At 39.0% G+C, this 18,434-nt stretch overlaps 1 protein-coding gene across 1 annotated transcript; it reads left to right on the plus strand.

Annotated features, from left to right (window-relative positions):
- The first annotated feature begins 385 nt into the window (after nucleotides 1-385).
- Nucleotides 386-17,881, plus strand: cenpf (centromere protein F). The gene is made up of 20 exons (XM_018726275.2): nucleotides 386-441; nucleotides 1,418-1,625; nucleotides 1,973-2,169; nucleotides 2,414-2,526; nucleotides 2,715-2,806; nucleotides 2,911-3,172; nucleotides 3,719-3,921; nucleotides 4,352-4,477; nucleotides 6,205-6,333; nucleotides 6,519-6,641; nucleotides 6,762-6,897; nucleotides 7,279-10,736; nucleotides 10,835-12,874; nucleotides 13,023-13,175; nucleotides 13,435-13,566; nucleotides 13,687-13,848; nucleotides 14,079-14,256; nucleotides 14,838-15,323; nucleotides 15,536-15,711; nucleotides 17,647-17,881. The coding sequence occupies exons 2-20, from the start codon at nucleotides 1,464-1,466 to the stop codon at nucleotides 17,869-17,871; spliced, it is 8,553 nt and encodes a 2,850-aa protein (XP_018581791.2). The 5' UTR covers nucleotides 386-441; nucleotides 1,418-1,463; the 3' UTR covers nucleotides 17,872-17,881.
- Nucleotides 17,882-18,434: the final 553 nt, after the last annotated feature.

The raw sequence follows: 18,434 nt of genomic DNA on the forward strand, positions 1-18,434 counted from the left end.
TTCTGATTCTGATCCTAACAAGTTACACGTTGTACTGACACTAAAGCAACAGCTTAGTAAATAAAAAATGAACTACACTTCCCAAGAGCCACCACAGTATATGGTCGTCAGTGGCACAGTTTGACCAATAAAAATAAGCCTTACTTAACCTCACCAATGAGCTTGGATTTTTTTTTCAAGGAAAGCGCAACATGGCCCACGGCGGGCTTCCCTCTTCAAATTCGTTCGTCGCTTTCCCAGCCAATGTTGCCCATTGGCTTCGGTCATAAAATATTATCCAATCGCAAGAACGTGTTGCGGCGATGACCAATGGTAACACGCAAAGTGGGCGTATTTCACAAAAAGTTGATATTTTGAATTTCTGTTCTATGTTTCAATACCAGTAGCGGAACACGTTGAAAAGATTGCTGTTGTTCTTGGTTATAAGCATTTTACAAAAGCGTGAGTTACGTGAAATATCAGAATTTTAAAGTTTAGTTCCTGTGATGTATATGTAAAGTAAAGTGTTAATTTTCCGTGCAAAATGTTGTATTCTTGATTCTTATGTTAATGGAATGCGTCTTGTGTAAGAGTTGTTTGGACGCGGGTGGTTATACTAATACTTCTGATGGCACACAAGCATACGCCGTTAAGAGTTAACTTATAGTAATTTTGTTTTAATTTTGTTTTAATATTATTAGGTAATAGGATTAGGCCCTCTGTTGTAGTATTGTTAGCGTTAACTTGCTAATCTCGTTTTACGAGAGTAGCAGTGATTAATTTAAGGCTTATTTTAGCGTTGTTGAGGACGTAATGCCAATGGGCGTATTTTCAAAATCATGACATTAATTTGATTTGGCTTCTTTTACGTCCCGATGACTGTGTCGTTTCAACGTTTACACGTGGTGTGCAGACAGTGGGCTGCCTGGTGGCTTATATTATAATAATATTATTTGTAACTGTGTCTGTTGCAAGTGACCACTTTTTTTTAAAAAAATTCTAGCTAGCCAAACTGAAACTGCTGTGTGTAAGCTTTGTTGTTTCCTGAACTGTTTATGGTTTTGAAATGTCCTGATCCTCCAAAATCATGTTCTGATCTGAGTGAGTTTTATATGCAGTTATAATAATATTGATGCTGAAAAGTGTGAACTGAAGGCAATCTACTGCAAAATGTGGCTTCTATTCAGTATTGCCAGCACTATTGGGACTGTTTTATGTGTTCTTTTTCATATTCTGTTCATGTGTTAATTGCAAGAATAGGATACCAGTTGCTTTAAAATCCAGGGTGTGGTTAATAATAGTAGCCCATAAGGGAGCAAAAGTTGTATTTTTTTTTTTTTTTTCCCCTCTCCATCAAAGTTTTTAATCTCAAAAGAAAAGTAGGTTCATACCACACTTGCATGTGATTTTCATCTTGGTGTGATGTTTTCGATTTCAGGCAATGCAAAAGGTTTCCTGAGTAAGGACAGCGAAGGAAAGCAACAATGAGTTGGGCAGTTGAAGAGTGGAAGGAGGGCCTTCCTGGAAGAGCCCTGCAGAAGATCCAGGATATTGAAGGGCAGCTGGACAAGCTGAAGAAGGAGAGGCAACAGAAACAGTTTCAGATGGACTCTCTTGAAGCTGCTCTGCAGAAACAGAAGCAGAAGGTATTTGCAAATATCTACAGCTCACATTTGAATTGTCGTTCAACTGACGCGTCTCCAAACTGACTTGTAACGTTAAGCTACTTGCAGTATTATTTTCTAATTTATACAGCTGTGTAATTTTACTTGAGCGATTTAGATTAAGTGCCTTGCTCAGGGGTACTGTAACTGGAGGTGGGAATCGATCCTGTGACCTTTGGGTCTAAAGACAGAGACTCTAAGCACTATGCTACTGGTTACTATACTTTTCCTTTGACTAACAGTCCTCTCTGAGCTATCTTCTTTTCCCAATCTGCAAAAATTGTTTTAATTTTATTTTCACTAATTTGCTCTTTCGTTTTTCTCATCAGTTTGATATGGAGAAGAATGAAGCAGCTGTTCTGAAGAGAGAAAATCAGTCTCTGGTGGAGTCCTGTGAAAGCTTGGAGAAAACCAGACAGAAGATTTCCCATGAGCTGCAGGTCAAAGACCAGCAGTTGAACTACATGGAGGGTCAGCTCAGTTCCAGCAAGAAGCAGATTGAAAAACTGGAGCAAGAAATAAGAAGGTTTGTTTGTTTGTTTGTTTGTTTGTTTTGATGGTGATGTTTTTGAGTGTGGTTTTGGTTTTTTTTTTTTTTTCCCTTTTCTGGAATCAGTTTCCTCTGTTTTATGTGATATTTGTGCTGATTTTACTGTCTTGTACAGTAATTTACAAAAAATACACTGTTAACAGACTGAAAATTTGATGTATTGTGTATGTATTTTATAAATAATACATTAAATTGTCATATTGTAACACTTTTCTCCAAGGTACAAGAATGAGCTCGATAGGAACCAGTTGTCCCATCCTTTAGACCCACAGATCACTAGCACACCACAAAAAACTTTTGCAATGCCAGCCACTCCAACTTGCAAGCAACCTGGTAAAGAATCCATTTTTCATTATTTTGACTTTACGGGACACAGATGTATTGCAGTCTAGAGTGCATATGCTGTATTTCATAAAATATTAAAATACGCCCTGTGTTGCCGGGTTAGGCTCCGGTTCCCCGTGACCCTGTATGGGACAAGCGGTTCTGAAAATGTGTGTGTGTGTGTGTGTATTTGTTAGATTCAAAGTTCGAAGAGCTGCAGGAAAAGTACAGCAAAGAAGCTGAAGAACGAAAAAGGCTGGAATCGGAGTTGAGAATTATGCAAGTCAAAGTGAGTTTTACTTTTGGCCCTTTTTTGTGTCTGGCAAATTCATTTTAATGATCCAGTCCCTCCCCACTTTGTATGCATTTTTAACATTGATTTTCTTTTAATAGCTGCTAAACCAGACTTCTGTGAGCCACAAGGACATTGCTAGACAGCAGACACAGTCATCGATTTTTCCATGGCAACAAGAGCAAACGTCAAGTAGTCACTCGAGCTATACAGAGACACCACTGAAGAGGAAAATGGGTACCTCAAGCTTCTTGTGGGATTCAGAAGAAACTCCACTGAAGCAGCATTCCAGAAACTCATCAACTTCTCTGAGCGAATCAGCCAGCTCTCAAGCCAATGAATTTCTGCGGGCAACAAATCAAGGTTTGCTCCTCATGAAAGACAGAAGTCCTCTCTGCTTGCAGTGTGTGTGTGTGTGTGTGTGTGTGTGTGTGTGTGTGTGTGTGTGTGTGTGTGTGTGTGTGTGTGTGTGTTTTAAAAGTCTAAACAGTGGGAGCAATCTAGGTTTTCATTATAAAGTTAGTACTACAGTCACCTGCTGTGCACTTAGATCCTTCCAGCTGTTCAGTTCATTGCCTCAGTACTTCAGCAGATTTTTTTTTAAATGACTACACTAGGTTCTCAACTTACAGTAAATAAAGTTGCATATTTGCACTGTACCACAAATCCAGTAATTCAGTAACAATGGCAACAGCTTGATTTCAGTTAAAACTCCTTAGTTTTTTTTCCTCATTACAGTTCTGTTGAACAGGTAGTTATTTTCTATTCATAAAGTCAAATATATATTGAGGCATGTACCTTACGGGTACAACAAGAGCCATATTTGGAAATAAACTTGCTCTTTTTATTCTTGCAGTCTCATTAACCTCCATGTACCTGTGATTGCTTGGCTCTGCTCCTTTCTTGCAGAACTGAAGGCTAAAGTGTCAGAGCTGGAACTTCGCCTTCAGTCCCAGGAAAAGGAAATGAAGAACCAGATGAATAAGTTTCAGGAGCTACAGACCCAACTTGAGAAAGCCAGAAAGGAGCTGAACGAGAAAGATAGAACCCTGGCCAAGTCCAGAGATGAGTTCAGCAAGGTGTCAGGGCAGTTTGACCAAGCTGTTACCAAGGTAATGTAGGAAAACAAGGGCTCAAAGTATATTTTATAAGTAAAATCACAGGTGCACATCTTGAAGGTTTATCATATGCATATATGCATTGGGTATAACATTTCGTCCTGTGTATCTTGAATGTTAGTTACCCATTTGTCTTGGACATTTAAAATATATGGGTATTTTCAATGTTTATGACAAACCAATACTACTATTCCAGGTTGTTTAAATGTACATATAAATGAACAGAAGAGTGCATGAGAAATATTCAGCAACACTTAAACCAATAACAAAATATTTATTGTATAAAATATAATTTTTATTCAGACATGGTTCTTAAAGGATTGAATCCATAATTACATAAATTTACTGTATAAAATTTAAATTTCTATTTTTCTGATTTAAGACTTTGATGGGTTGAATGATGGTATTAAATATTTCTGTTCAGTGTTCATCGGTTGAGCAGAAGCTGAAACAGATAACTGAAGAAATGAATTGTCAGAGGCACAATGCAGAGAGCTTGCGGCATGCTCTTGAACAGAAGATTAAGGACCAGGAGAAGGAGCACCAAAAGGTGTGTATCTGAAGTACATCACTTTAAATCAGAGGTTCCATTCTGAGGCCTGCAGTACTGTAAGACACAAATTCAGCTGTGAATTTTTTATTTTAGAATGTACATTTACATTACATTTATTCATTTGATTGATGTTAAACTGTGTTAAACTATTTACAATTATTTACCTATTTATACAGCTAGGTAATTTTACTGAAGCAATTTTGGGCAATTACCTTGCCCAAGGGTACTACAGCTGGAGGTGGGATTTCAACCTATGGTCTTTGGGTCCAAAGGCAGTAACTCTAACCACTGTGCTACCAGCTACCAACTCATAAGAGTATATGTGTGTATATTATATAATCAGTATGTATGTTGTATTATATATTGCCATGTAAGATTATATGTACATGTCATATAATTAGACATCCCCGAGAGACTCATTCCAGTTAAGGGAATTCAGCTTTACGAGGAGTTGCATTTAATACCCCTACTTGGGCTTATGGAGTGTTTACAAGGGCTTAATTTGTATTTCACATACCTCCTGATTGTTGGGGATTTGAGATATTAGCATTTACTGATTAAGCAGACGGGGGCACGGTGGTGCAGCAGGCTTGGCCGGGTCCCGCTCTCTGGTGGGTCTGGGGTTCGAGTCCCCCTTGGCGTGCCTTGTGACGGACTGGCATCTCGTCCTGGGTGTGTCCCCTCCCCCTCCAGCCTTACACCCAGTGTTCCTGGGTTAGACTGCGGTTCTCTGCGATCCCGCTCGCAACAAGCGGTTTCAGCCCGTGTGTGTGTGTGTGTGTGTGTGTGTGTGTGTGTGTGTGTGATTAAGCAGACAGTTTTCTCCAAAGTGACTGCCAGTGATTATTATGTAGCGTGCATATATATATATATATATGTTGACATATATATATATATATATATATATATATATATTATTATTATTATATATATATATATTATATATATAATATATATATATTAGTTGACATCTTCATCCAGGGTGACCTGGTGTTTGATACACTGCACTGAACTCCTAGTCATTCAGCTCTCTGTAACAAAGCAGTCCATTGAAATGTATATTACGGGCCATTTAGTTAGCTGTTAACCTGAAGTGCAAGTTTTTTGGGCTGTGGGAAAAAATACAGGGAGATGTAGAGGGACATTTTGATGTATATTTGTTGTGTTGATGATGAAGTTTCTTTTTGTGTCAGTGCAAGTTCTATGTAGTATCTCATGAGGTTTATGTGATGCCAGGGTGGCACAAGATTTTTATCCTTATGAATCAGCAGAGCAATGTAACACACCTGCATGTATGGTCACATGCTGTGATTTAGAGTTACCAATCCACCAGAAATTTAAAAAAAAAAAAAAAAAAGGCACCTGGAGGAAATCCACACTTTGCTAAATGTATGGTATGTAATAGCTTAGAAAGAGCATTGGTAGAGAGCTACACAGTATTATAGAATAATTAATCAACAGGAGACTTGTATCGCTTACTTCAACTGTTAACTTTAGTTATTGTGTCCATTTGGATGGGATTGGGTGATATTTTAGCATAAATGGATGTCACTTTTGTGGTTCTGGAGCACATATTTTTACCAGTGATTTGAGAGTTCACTTTTCAAAGATTTTTTTTTTTTAGGAACTCTTTACCTTTGATTGGTGGTATAAGACTAGTTTATGTAATGAAACTGTCACTGTGGACTGCATGATCAATTTTTTTTTTTTTTTTCTTTTTGTAGGAACTTGCACGTCAGCAGAATTCACAGGTTGCACTTGAGCAACAGTTAAACCAGGTGAAAACAAAGATGAGTCAGGAGCTTCAACAAGCCAAAAAGGACAATAGTTTGCTGCAATCTGATATTGACAAGGTGATGATGGTGAACATGAAAGGGGGGTGGATGTTTGAATGTGCATTCATACCAATACAAAACAATAAATTAGGTCGTATAAAATGAAGGTAATATAATCGTGTGTATTGTTCCTCAGACTACCTTTCATCAAGAAGTATGAATGATTTTTCTGTCTCTCTCTCTCTCTCTGGTTTGTTATATAGGTAACAGCACAGAAGAGTCACCTGGAGAGGGATTTAGAGGAGCTAAAACATAAACTGTGCAGGTCAGAGCAAGCCCTCCAAGCCAGCCAGACTAAAGAGCTCAATTGGAAGAAGACATCTGAGGTACTTGGACTTCCATTTTTGCATCCTGTTTCATCATATAGACTCTTGTAAGACCCTAGAATTATGTAGGTGTATTAAAATCAAATGAATTTTGGATTTTTTTTTTTTTTTTTTTTACAGGAAATGCAGAAAGAGAAAAATAGCATCAGCTCTCAATTTGAACAGGCCAAAAAGAAGCTGTCAGAAGCTGAAGAAGAACTAAAAACTGTCACACACAACCTTAAACACAACAATAACTTGATGGAGGACCTCAAAGGTAAAAGTGGTTTTTGACGATCTGAATTTACATTTATTCATTTAGCAGATGCTTTTGTCCAAAGTGACATACATCTCAGCAAAGAATGACTGAATGAATACAGAATGTCTTTTCTAGTACAGGATGTATTTGCATAGATCTTCATCTATGCATACACATCATGGATACTTTAGTTGTAAATGTTTAATGGCAACTGTTTAAAATGGTATCTTTTTGTTGGTGGTATTACTGTATGTTAAATTTATTTACACAAGACTTAGTTTCACTGAATGGATTTTTTAGCTACGTCATATACCCTGTAGAAGTTAAGCCAAGTGTGTGTGTGTTTCTGTATGTTTAACCAATGCAGTTTTTTTTTTTTTTTTTTTTTTTCCCCTTCAGTTAAAACTCAAGGTCAAAGTGAAGAACTGAAAGTAATTCAAATGAAACTTGAAAGTCAAAGCAAATCTTCTGCACAAGATTTGGAAAACCTGAAGAAAACATTAGCTGACTTAGAAATAAAAAAGGAGACCACTGAAAAGGAAGTTGAGAAACAAAGGAATGAAATTGAGCAGGTGACCAACAAGAACACTTTTCTAGAAAAGGAATGTCAGGATTTAAATTTGACTCTTAGTTCAAAACAGAACGAATCTGCAGAATTAAAACAGCAGACAGAGTGTCTAATGGAATGGAAAAGAGAAAAGGAAAGTCTCATCAACAACATAGAGACAGAACGGAATGCCATGCTCAACAGAATCAGTGAACTAGAAAAAGACATATCCTCTTTGAATGATACACACAATGGGGTAATTGAGAAAATGAAAGATCTAGAAAAAGAAAAGGGAACATTGACAGGGCAGGTTGATTCTCTGAAGGGTGAATTACTCAATAAATGCATGCAACTGGAAGAAAAAGAGCACATTTGTAATGAACTTCAGAAAAAATTTGAGGAGGCTGGTCAAAAGTACAATAAGGATTTCGAGAACACAATGGCCACGGTTGTTATTCTGCAAGGGCAAGTGACAGAGTTGGAAGCTAGACTGCAACAGGAGAAAAGTAAGGCAGAAGCAATGGCGGTGTCTCACAGTGAACTATTGGCACAGTATGAAAGTGTATGTGACCTAGCAAAGTCAAAGGATTCTGTGGCTGAAATAAACCAGAAAGAGATCTTGCATCTTCAGGAGAGCCTAGCTCAGGCATTGGCTGAGCAGGAGCAACACCTGGCCAGGTTCAATGAGGACAAGTCAAGCTTGATGGAGAGGTATGAGAACAACATTTCAAATAAAACCGCAGAGGCTGAGCAGGCAAACCTCAACTTTGCAAAAAGCCAGCTGGAGGTATCGTCCCTAAATGAGCAGGTTGTTTCACTGGATTCTGCCCTCAAATTGCAGAAACATCTCGGCACAGAGCTGCAGAGCAGGTGTGTCAGTCTCTCCAATGAAAATGATGATCTTAAAGAAAAAATTTCAAGAGCTGAGAAGAATGAAGAAAGACTTCTTCATGAAATAAACATCCTTTCTGAGCAGACAAAGACTTCTAGTTCTCTCCAAGAGCAGTTAAATGCTTTATGTGCTGCAGAGGAGGAGAGCAAAGATGCCTTACAGAAAGTTTCAGAGATGCTAAATGAGAAAGTTCTGGAGCTGCAGCATCTTAGTGACAATATAAAGGAACTCAAGCAGCAGTTAATGGATGCGGAAGCTAAAGCAACCAGTTTTGAAAATGAAAATTTGCAAATGGTTAAAACACTGAAACTGCTTGAGCAAGATATTGAGATATTGTTTTCAAAGAATCAGTCGCTACAGGAGGCTAATGCTACCTTATGTGAGGAAAGAACTGTTTTGTTAAAAGAAAAAGCAGCTATGGAGAGCACGACACTTATATTAGAGGAGAAGTTGGAAGCTTTAAGTCAGAGTTGTGCAGAGCTGAAAAATTCGGTGGAGGTTCTCCAAAGCAAATATGCTTCTGCTCTAGAATTAAATTCAAAGTTGGAGAGTAATTTGAATGACCAAATGTCTTTGTACCAAGAGGAAATGAAGGCAGTTGCTGACAAACACAGAGTGGAGTTAGAACAGTATTCTTCAGAAATGAAAAAGTGCCATGAGAAGCATAAATCTCTGGCAGAGGACCTGAATACAACAAATTTGCAGCTTCAAAACAAAAGTGATGAGGTTTTTGAGGTGGACAAACTAGGAAATAGTCAAGCTGAAATATCCAATTTAAAAATGAATATTGCTAGTGTAAATGATGAGCTTCTTAAAGTAAATGATTCCTACAAAACAGTTTGTCAAGAAAGAGAATTTTGGATTGAAAAAGCAGCATCTCAGCAGCCTGAAATCGAATCGTTGAAAGCGGCTTTATTAGCTGCTGAAAATGGCACCACTAAGAAGGAGAGTGTAATCCAGTCACTTAAAATTAAGCTGTGCAATGCTGAGTTGGATCAGATTAAAGCAGATGATGCATTAAAAGAAAAAGAGCTCACTATGAGCAAAATTAAGGTCCAGCTTGAAATGCTTCAAATGGATCTTGAGGACAACGAAGTTTACGTGAACTCTCTTAATTCACAGATTGAAGCACTTCAGTCTAAAGTTAATGAATTGGAGGCAAAATTAAAAGAGAGTGAGTCACAAAGATCTACCATAGAAGGTGAACTCTCATTTCTTAAGGAGGAGCTTGCACTGAAAAATGCTGAAGGCTTGCTAGCAAAATCAACTTCAGAGGATGCCAGCAAGCATGCTGAAGCCCTCAGTATGCTTGCTTTGGAAATGGAATCTCTCCAGGCAGCAAAGTCAAAACTCCAGGATGATGTAGAGGAGCAGATTCAGAAACATGCCAACTTGGAAAAAATGTTCAGTGAAGTCTCAGAAGAAAACTCAAGGTTGCAGACTAAAGCTGAGGATTTGCGAAATCAATGTTGCACAATTCAAGAACAGAATGATGGGTTAAAGCTGGAAAATGGTGGCCTTAAGGAGTTGCTGCAGATACAGAAAGAAGAGTGTGAGTCTCTCAGGACCATCTTTGAGAAAACTGTAGAACAGAACAATAAAACTGACATGAAAAATAAACACTTTGAAAAGGAACAAATAGAACTGCATCAGCAATTTGCTTTGCTGAATAGTGAACATTCTGTGTTGAAAGACCAGTACAGCAGTTTGCTCTCCCAGGTGACAGAACAAAAATCTTTCATTGAGCAGCTTCATTCGGAGGCAAGCTGCATGACGAGTTCATTTGAGAACATAATTTTAACTAATGAGAATGACTGCAACAAATTTGAACCTACATGTGCTCAAAAATGCAATGTAATGCACAGTAGTGCTATTATTGATGAAGTGGACAAAGAATCCTGTGCTGTGTCCTGTGTCATTGATACAGGGTTATCAGATGCTAAGCGATCTGATTTTGAGATTGAAACCATTTCAAGGTCTCCATCTTCTGACTTAAATGTCAGTGATAAGCAGTTGCAAACAGGTAGCACTTCTTTCTCTCTAGAGAATGAGCTACAGCGGAAGTCAGAAGAGTTGGAATTGCTCTCTCGCTCCTTCGATGAAGCTATTAAAAGTTTTGACAACCAGATGGAGGCTCAGCAACAGGTTTCAAAAACTGATATTAGAGAGATGAAAGGTTCTTTGTGTGTTGTACAAAAAGACCTGGAGCAGCTCCAGAAGCAACATTCGTCAGAGGTATACAGCTTGAAACAGAAACTAATGAGCCTGAGTCTGGAGATGGAGGAAAAACTGGCTGCTGAGAGACAACACGCAGAAGTCTTATCGGCTGAGCTGGAGGCTGCAAGGCTACAGATGCAGGGCCTGGATCTTGGTTCCCAGTCTCTGCTTGCGGCTGACAGTGCAGAATGTACATTGCAGGTGAGCTACTGTGGCATCTTTTTTTTTTTTTTTCTTTACCTATATGAAACTAGAGATGTATTTTTGTTGAGGTAACTCATTTCTCTTTTACTTTATAGCATCCTGCTAAAGTAGGCTCTGCAGCTGCCCAAGATGTAGAAGACCAACAGAAGCCTGAGGATTGTGCTGTAGGCACAACTGATGAAAATCCAACTGGTACCACCAGTCACAGTTCACAAGATAACCAGGAGGAAAAATGTGAGGATTTGGAACAAAATGAGGAAAATGTCCAAAAATTAAAGAGTGAACTTCAGACCTTATACATACAGCTGGAACACTGTGCTGCTGAGATTACTTCAAGGACAAAGTTGTGCACTGAGCTGGAGATTAAATTGCACAGAATGGAGGAAGAAAAATTAGATGCTGTTAATAAATTAAATTCTGCAACTGAGGAAAAACGGAGTCTTAGTGACCAAGTAGAGAAACTAGAGACAGAAGTCAGTAGCTTAAAACTGCAGCTGGAGACATCCAGGTGTCAGCTGGCAGATGTTATGGAAATGCTAGAAAGTTTAGAAGTTGCTAAGGGTGATTGGAGAGAGGGGCTTTTTCAGATTGAAAGTGACCTGAAAAAGGTGCAGTCTGAGAAGGCAAACCTTGAAAAACATATCTTATCAATGGAGACAGACATTGAGGAAATGCAAAAAGAGAAGCAGAAACTGGAGGAGGAACTGTATGCAAGTAGGAAAGCTAATGCCAGTCTTGAAAAAAATCTTGATATAGTGACAAGTGAAGGAGTTCAGCTAAAACAAGAGCTTCTGTCATGTACTGAGAAGAAAGAGGAGGTGGATCAGTCTTTGCTGAAATGGAAGGAAAAGGCTGAAAAATTGGAGAAAGATAGCAATGACACGAAAGAACTTAATAAAATGCTTGAGGAAGATATCCGAACCCAAAAAAATAGGACTGAAACGGCTTGTGGTAACATTGATAATTTACAGGCTGAGAAACAACAGCTTTTGTCTCAGCTTGAAATTTTGGAGCAAACAATATCCTTGCTCAGTGGTGAAAAGGAAGACTTGGAGAAAGAGCTAAATCAGGTGAAAGCAAAGCAATGGAAAGCATCTCAGAACTCTGAAAGTGCAGTTTTGAAAATGCAATCATTGGAGGCTGAGAATGTAAGACTGTCACTATCACTGGAATCCTCCCTCCTGGAGAAGGGAGAAATAGTATCAAGGCTGAATTCCACCCAAGAAGAGGTGACCCAGATGAAAGAAGGCATCGAGAAGCTTCGTGTCAAGATCGAAGCTGACGAAAGGAAGAAGCGGCATATGAGTGAACTGCTCAAGGAAGCCCAAAGGAAGGCAGATGCACTCCAAGACAGTCTGGAGAAGCTGGAGAGGGAGAAAGAGTTGACTGAACAGAATCTAGAAGATGTTGTCCTTCAGGCTGAAACTGCTAAAACAGAGTATGAAGAATTGGAGGCTGAAAAGATAAACCTTGTCAAACAACTTGAACAAGTGACAACGGAAAAGAATAAGATCCTCAATGAGAAGGAGAGACTCGAAAAAGAACTTGCTGAAAAAACAGAACAACTGCAGCGGCTGGAAAATGAAGCCAAGGATGCTGTGGCGAAGTCCGATATAGTTGCAGAAAAACTCCAGTCCAAATTGAACGCAGTGGTTGGTCAGCTAGAGGCTTGTCAAAGGAAGCTTGAATGTGCACAGTTAAAAGAGCAGGATGTGACATGCCAATTATCTGCTCTTGAAACAGAAAATGAGCTTCTGTCCCAACAGTTACAGGAGTTCCAGAAACACGAGTCCGATATGCAGTCCAGAAACCAGTTGCTCACTGAAGGCCTTGAGACAAAGCAGCATGAATTGAGCAAGTGCAACAAAGAAAATGAGCAGCTAAAGCAACGCGTGATTGAGCTTCAGTTGTTCAGAGAGCAAAAAGTACCCTTGCTTGAGTCTGAGAAGGAGCAGCTGCTGAGTGAGAAGGTGCGTTTAGAAGCTGCAGTAGCAGATTGCGAGCAAAAAGCGCAATTGGTTTCAGCAAAGTGTGAGGTCTTGCAGATTACGATTACCTCACTGGAGACCGAAGTCCAGGAAAAGGAGGATTACTTACACTCTGCACAATTACTGAATACAGAACTTGCCAAGAAGGTACAAGTGCTATGCTTAATTATACCATATACACAAATGAAACGGTGACTTCTGCAGTTGCTGCCTGATTTTTTTTAATTTTTTTTTTAATTTTTTTTTTTTTTTTTTTTGCTCAAATAACATTTGAGTTTCTCTCTTTGAAAATTAGGTTAATGCATTAAATGAAAGTAACATGAAGCTGCAGAGTGACATCAAGGAAGCTTTAAGCAGTGCAGAAGCAGAACGTGAAGCCTTGCAGAAGGAACGACTTGCTGTTAAAGCTCTGCAGCAGACCTCACAACAGGAGTCCGAGAATTACAAGGTACATGCCCAGTGATCTAAGCTCCTGCTGCATTGGTACTGTATGCAATTGTTATTTTGTGCACAGTGGAACTCTTGTTCTCTGTTAATTTTACGTTTTGTCTGACTAGTACTCTGTTGCGCACAGGAACACAATAATGTATAATAATGTATGATGGTTATAACTGGTGAATGGGCTTCTGCTTTAAGTGTAGCATTTGTTTAAATAATGTTTTTACTGCGTGTACAGTGTAATGCCATTGTTTGATCCTTTTTCCCAGTTATCTTTGGACATGGTGATATCAGAAAAGGAGGAACTGAAGAGAAGCCTCGAATGCACAAAGCAGAGTCTTGCACATGAGACCAAGGACAGGGAGATGGTCAGTCAGGAGCTTCTGAACCAAACTCGCCAGGCAAGCTGATGGCAATTTCTATATGAATTGAGCACTCATGGTTCTTAACATACAGCCTCTACACATTTAATACAGTTCTATGAACTTTAAAGAAATTACACGGCATTATCTTTTCTCCAGCATGAAAATGAAGTACAAGCCTTGAAGAAAGAAATTGCTACAATTGAGGAGAAGGCTTCTCTGTATTTGGTTGAGATTGGCAGCCTGAAATCCAGTAAAGAGCAGTTAAATTCTGCTCTAAGGGAGATGGAAAACAAACTGGTTCAGTTTGAGAAATTAAAGGTAACTAAGTTAAAGATCCTCTAAGTTGGTTTAAGTTCCACTTGTGTGTTGCTTTGGAGATGTGTGCCAAATGCATAAATGTAAAGCTGTACAATTTACAAAACCTGTAATTTTCTTATACATCTTCCAGCTTAGTGACTGTTGAACAAAAGTTGTTTTTTTTTTTTTCTTTTTTTCCCCCTTCATGTCTTTATTCTCATACTGTTTATATTGCCAACTTCTAAATTTAGGTTGATGAACTGATGATGAAGGTTGCCCAGCTTTCCAAGGAGAAGGACTCTGTTATTGCTAAGATGAACCTATGGATGAAGTCTTGCAAGCAGCTGGAGAAAGAAAAACTTTCTCTGATTGAGAAACTGGAAGAGCAAGCGATGCTGGTCGCCAGCCTTGAAGCCAGCCAGAAACAAGGTAAAACCATTGTTATGAAATGTAATTTAACAATAGTACTAATTGAAATGGTTACTTTTGATTAAGGTGTGTATTAGACATTGTTTTTAACGGAAGTTTCTCTGTAATCCGCAAACGTCCACTTTGCTCTTGAAAACTGACAGAATAATGAAAAACTGAATAATGAAATGTCCAACATTATAAAGAAATGTAATATAACACTAAATTAGAAGTAAGTTTTACTTTGTTCCTAGAATATTGATTATGTCCCGTAAAGCTTTTTTTTTTTTGTGTGTGTGTGTAGCATGGTTATAGTAGCAAACAAGGGTCTTTATATAAAACACTTTTTCACTTTGTTTAGCTTGGTGTAGTTTTCAAATATGGTTGAACCAAGACCACATTTGAAAACTACAAAATGTGGACTGATTAACAACAAATTCTGGTATTTTCATCATCCAGATGCATGAAAAATTGGATATTGAGAGACTAACAAGGGATGAAAATGCAAATTTTTTTTCCTAAAAGAGATAGTCATGAGTATGGTTTACTGCAGGTTTTTGTTTAACTTGTTTAACCATTCAGTTTACCTTAACTCTTCACAGGGACCAAAACCTCTAGCACTGAAGATCTGCAGAAAGAGATTGAGAAGCTCAAGGAGGCCTTGGAAGAGAAAAGCAAAGAAGCAGATGAGAGCATGGACAAGTACTGTAGCCTCTTGGTCACCTTGCATAAGCTGGAGGAGACCAATGAGACCTTGCGGGACCAGGTATCACATCTCTCCAGCCAGGTGACGGCCTCAAAGGGTAGGCGGTCTGCCTCCAAGGCCTTACAGAGGTCACCGGTCCAAGTCAACAATGAGCATGAGATGCTAAAGAAAGATGAGGGGAGCTCTCAAATGTCGGGAAAGCGACAGAGGCCTGTTGGCCCAGATGGTGAACACACCCCCAGCAAGGTACAGGAGACTCTCCACGGCATCACTAAGAGGATCCGTGCTGGTGCAACACCTCAGTCGGCCCGGTGTCTCTCTGCCCAGAATCAGCATGACGAAGAGTTTAGACCAGAGGGTTTGCCTGAACTGGTGAAAAAAGGTAAGTCAGATTTGTTTTTGTTTTTTTTTTTAGTGCTGGGAGGAGGTGGACTATTACAGAGGGAAAAGTCATGTCAAAGGAACTGCATGAGGTCAATTAAAAATCATAGCTCATTTGAACCACAATAGATCCAGCCAGTAGATTGAAAATTGAGAAGTACTTGTGTGCATGTAGTCAAATCAACGATAAGTGCTTTTATTGTTTCTACTCAGGTTTTGCAAACATCCCAGTAGGGGAAAACAGCCCCTTCATTTTGCGGAGGACCACCGTACGAAGGTGCAGTCCTCGTCTGGCTGCCAAGAAGTCTCCGTTATCTCAGCAGGTGTCAGTACCAGAGATCCCTGTGCACAGTCACCATGCAGCAGCAGAGGGCAGCACACCACAGACTGTAAGTGTTTTACTATTCATCTACACTCTTTCTGCAAGCCATTAACTTTTAACTTTAAAAAATTCATTCTCACTTAACATCAGATTAAACTGTCTGTGTACCACATTGTATGGATGTCAGCAACTTGGTGAAAGCACACAGTTGCATGAGCTCTGTATCTACTGTCTTATGGTCAAAATTCAAGAAGTTGGTCTAAAATCTGAATCACGCTGTTATTTCAGTAGATTATTACAGTTGGTATCTGACTTAATTTCTGACTATAAGGTCATCCTATGTTTTGTTATGTTGAAAATGCTTTTTAAATCACATGAAGGCTAAGAAATAGCAACAATTGGGAAATAGCTGAAACTCCTGGAAGTATATAGACTTTCAGTATAAATTTTGGCTTCCAGTGTTTGTTATAGATGAGTCCGATAAGCATAGTTATCACAGGTGTAACTTCATTGCTGTAAAATTAACTTCAAGGTTCATGTTTTTGAACACTTGACTGCCAGTTCAAGATTTCAGATCGAAATGATCTTAGGAGAAACCCAACTGGGTTAAGTGAAAATTAACTTAAGTATTTTTCTTGTTAAGCTGATTGATCAATATGATTCTGTCAAATACTACTGGAGCAAGTCGGGCTGTTATGTTCTGTAGGTGGCATGAAGAAGCTGTTAGTTTTACAGGCAGCATTCCTGAAGGGTAAATAATGTTAAATACCGTATATGTTGGCATTGTAAGCAATGGGAACTGCTCTCTTATAATATAACCTGTTTTAATTCAAGAGCAGCTTCTTGATACCTGAGGCCTTAAGAACTACTAGTGATGTGTGCAAATGGGTCCATCTTCTTATTTGGTTAGCACAATTAGAGAGAGAGAAAAGGCCTCCTTCTCAACTGATAATACCCTTTTTGCTCAAGTAAGATTTAATGCATTTGGAGATTTAATAGTTAAAATCTTGGTTTGCATTCTGCCTGGCTATTTTGCCTTCTAGCTCCATGCGATAAAGCTTCTTCTGTTTTACAAATGATGTGGTCTCTTAGAAGTGTTCAGTTTCTAATTAAACATTTTTGCGTGGAACCCAGGTTCTGCTCTTAATGGGGCAGAATGTACTCTGGTTTTAGATTTCTGAACTGAAACAAAATGGATTTGTTCTGTAATAAAACATTACAAATCTCCACTCCACTTCCAAACATACATGTAAGCGGGCTTTGTATTTTCTTTTGTTTTACAGTAATGGAAACTTTAATAAAGAAAAGAGCCGTTGTATTAACTCCAGTGTTGCGGAAACCAAAAAGTAAACCACTTTGCATTCCCCTTTCACACACTTACTGACACAGACAATGGCTTAATCTCTTAGGATTTACAGTTTTCTGGGAGAGCACAACCTAATGGGGGTGCTTAGATGAGACTGTATTTTTTTCCCCTCCCTTTCCTAATTGACTCGGGTCCACCAGGGACTCGTTTCGACCCGCGGTGTTGTGTCGGCCCAAGTCAGGCTAATCCTGTAGACTGGAGAAGGGGGTTAGCCTTGGTCAGACACATCGGACTCCTGTTGGTTCAGGTTAATGCTGATTTCATCTGCCAAATGTCGGTTTCCATTTGAGACACCCAAATTCATTCACCAATCACAATGTTCAGAGTGAGAACCAACTTCCAGATGAAACCTGCAAAGAAATGTAGAGCAGTAAGATCTTTTTGTTACAGAATTGTGGCATGGCATTGCAGCGCTTCATCCGGAGTTTTTAGTAACTGTTACTCATTAACCATTACATACTGGTCTGTGCACACTGGCAGATCTCAGGTTATGAAGAGTGGCGCTCTAGTCAGGAATAGACGCTCCGGTGGTCTGTGTTCCAGCCAGGTTCCCCACCTGCTGGATCAAACAACTGACCTTTCAGGCTTTCTGTGGTATCCAACACTGCGCCAATCATTATTACTTCTGCTTTACAGGCACAGGTGATCTGTTCACTCAAAAGTCCGGGAAAATGCACTTCTGGGAACGTGGACCCTGTGATGAACAGCGTGAGAGCTGCAGAGTTTGAGAGTCCTAAAGCCAACATGGAGGACCGCAGGGGCAGGAGGTCTCTGAGCATCAGGAAGACCCCCGAGCAAATAGAGAAACGCAGGCAGAACTTGGTCTCAGCAACGCAGGAGGATAACTGTCAGGTTCAATAATCGTATTTTTACAGTGTACATATTTTCTTTTAGTTTGCTTTTAAATCCTTTTTATTATTATTTTTGTAAAGGGCACAACACTATTTTACAGAGTAAAATTGCAGTTAACACTTGCTGTACATAATGTTTTTGTTTATAACGTAGTTGTGCGATCCTTTTAATTTTTGTCTGATTTGCTTTGGTAAAATTTCAGTATTCTGATTATTTGCTTCTCTTGTCTTCTATTTTCACAGTCCTTTTTTTTTTTTTTTTTTAATTTCATCAACGAATTTTTGAAACAAATAACATAGGTGAACCAGTCCTGAAAAAAATTAACAGAGTAAATGTGGTCTTGTTCCTATTGAAGTTTACAAAATTAATCTGCATTTTCCTACCAACGCCTTAATCAAATCTGACTTGATGGTATTTACGTTCACCTTAATCAGTCCCAATTCATTTACATACATTACATTTACATTTATTCATTCAGCAAACGCTTTTCTCCAAAGCGACGTACATCTCAGAGAAATACAAAGTGTGCATTACATTAGGAGAAAGAATCATAGTTGCAGACATGTGATTCT

Source organism: Scleropages formosus, chromosome 15 (assembly GCF_900964775.1).
Source record: "Scleropages formosus chromosome 15, fSclFor1.1, whole genome shotgun sequence".
Lineage (NCBI taxonomy): Eukaryota > Metazoa > Chordata > Actinopteri > Osteoglossiformes > Osteoglossidae > Scleropages > Scleropages formosus.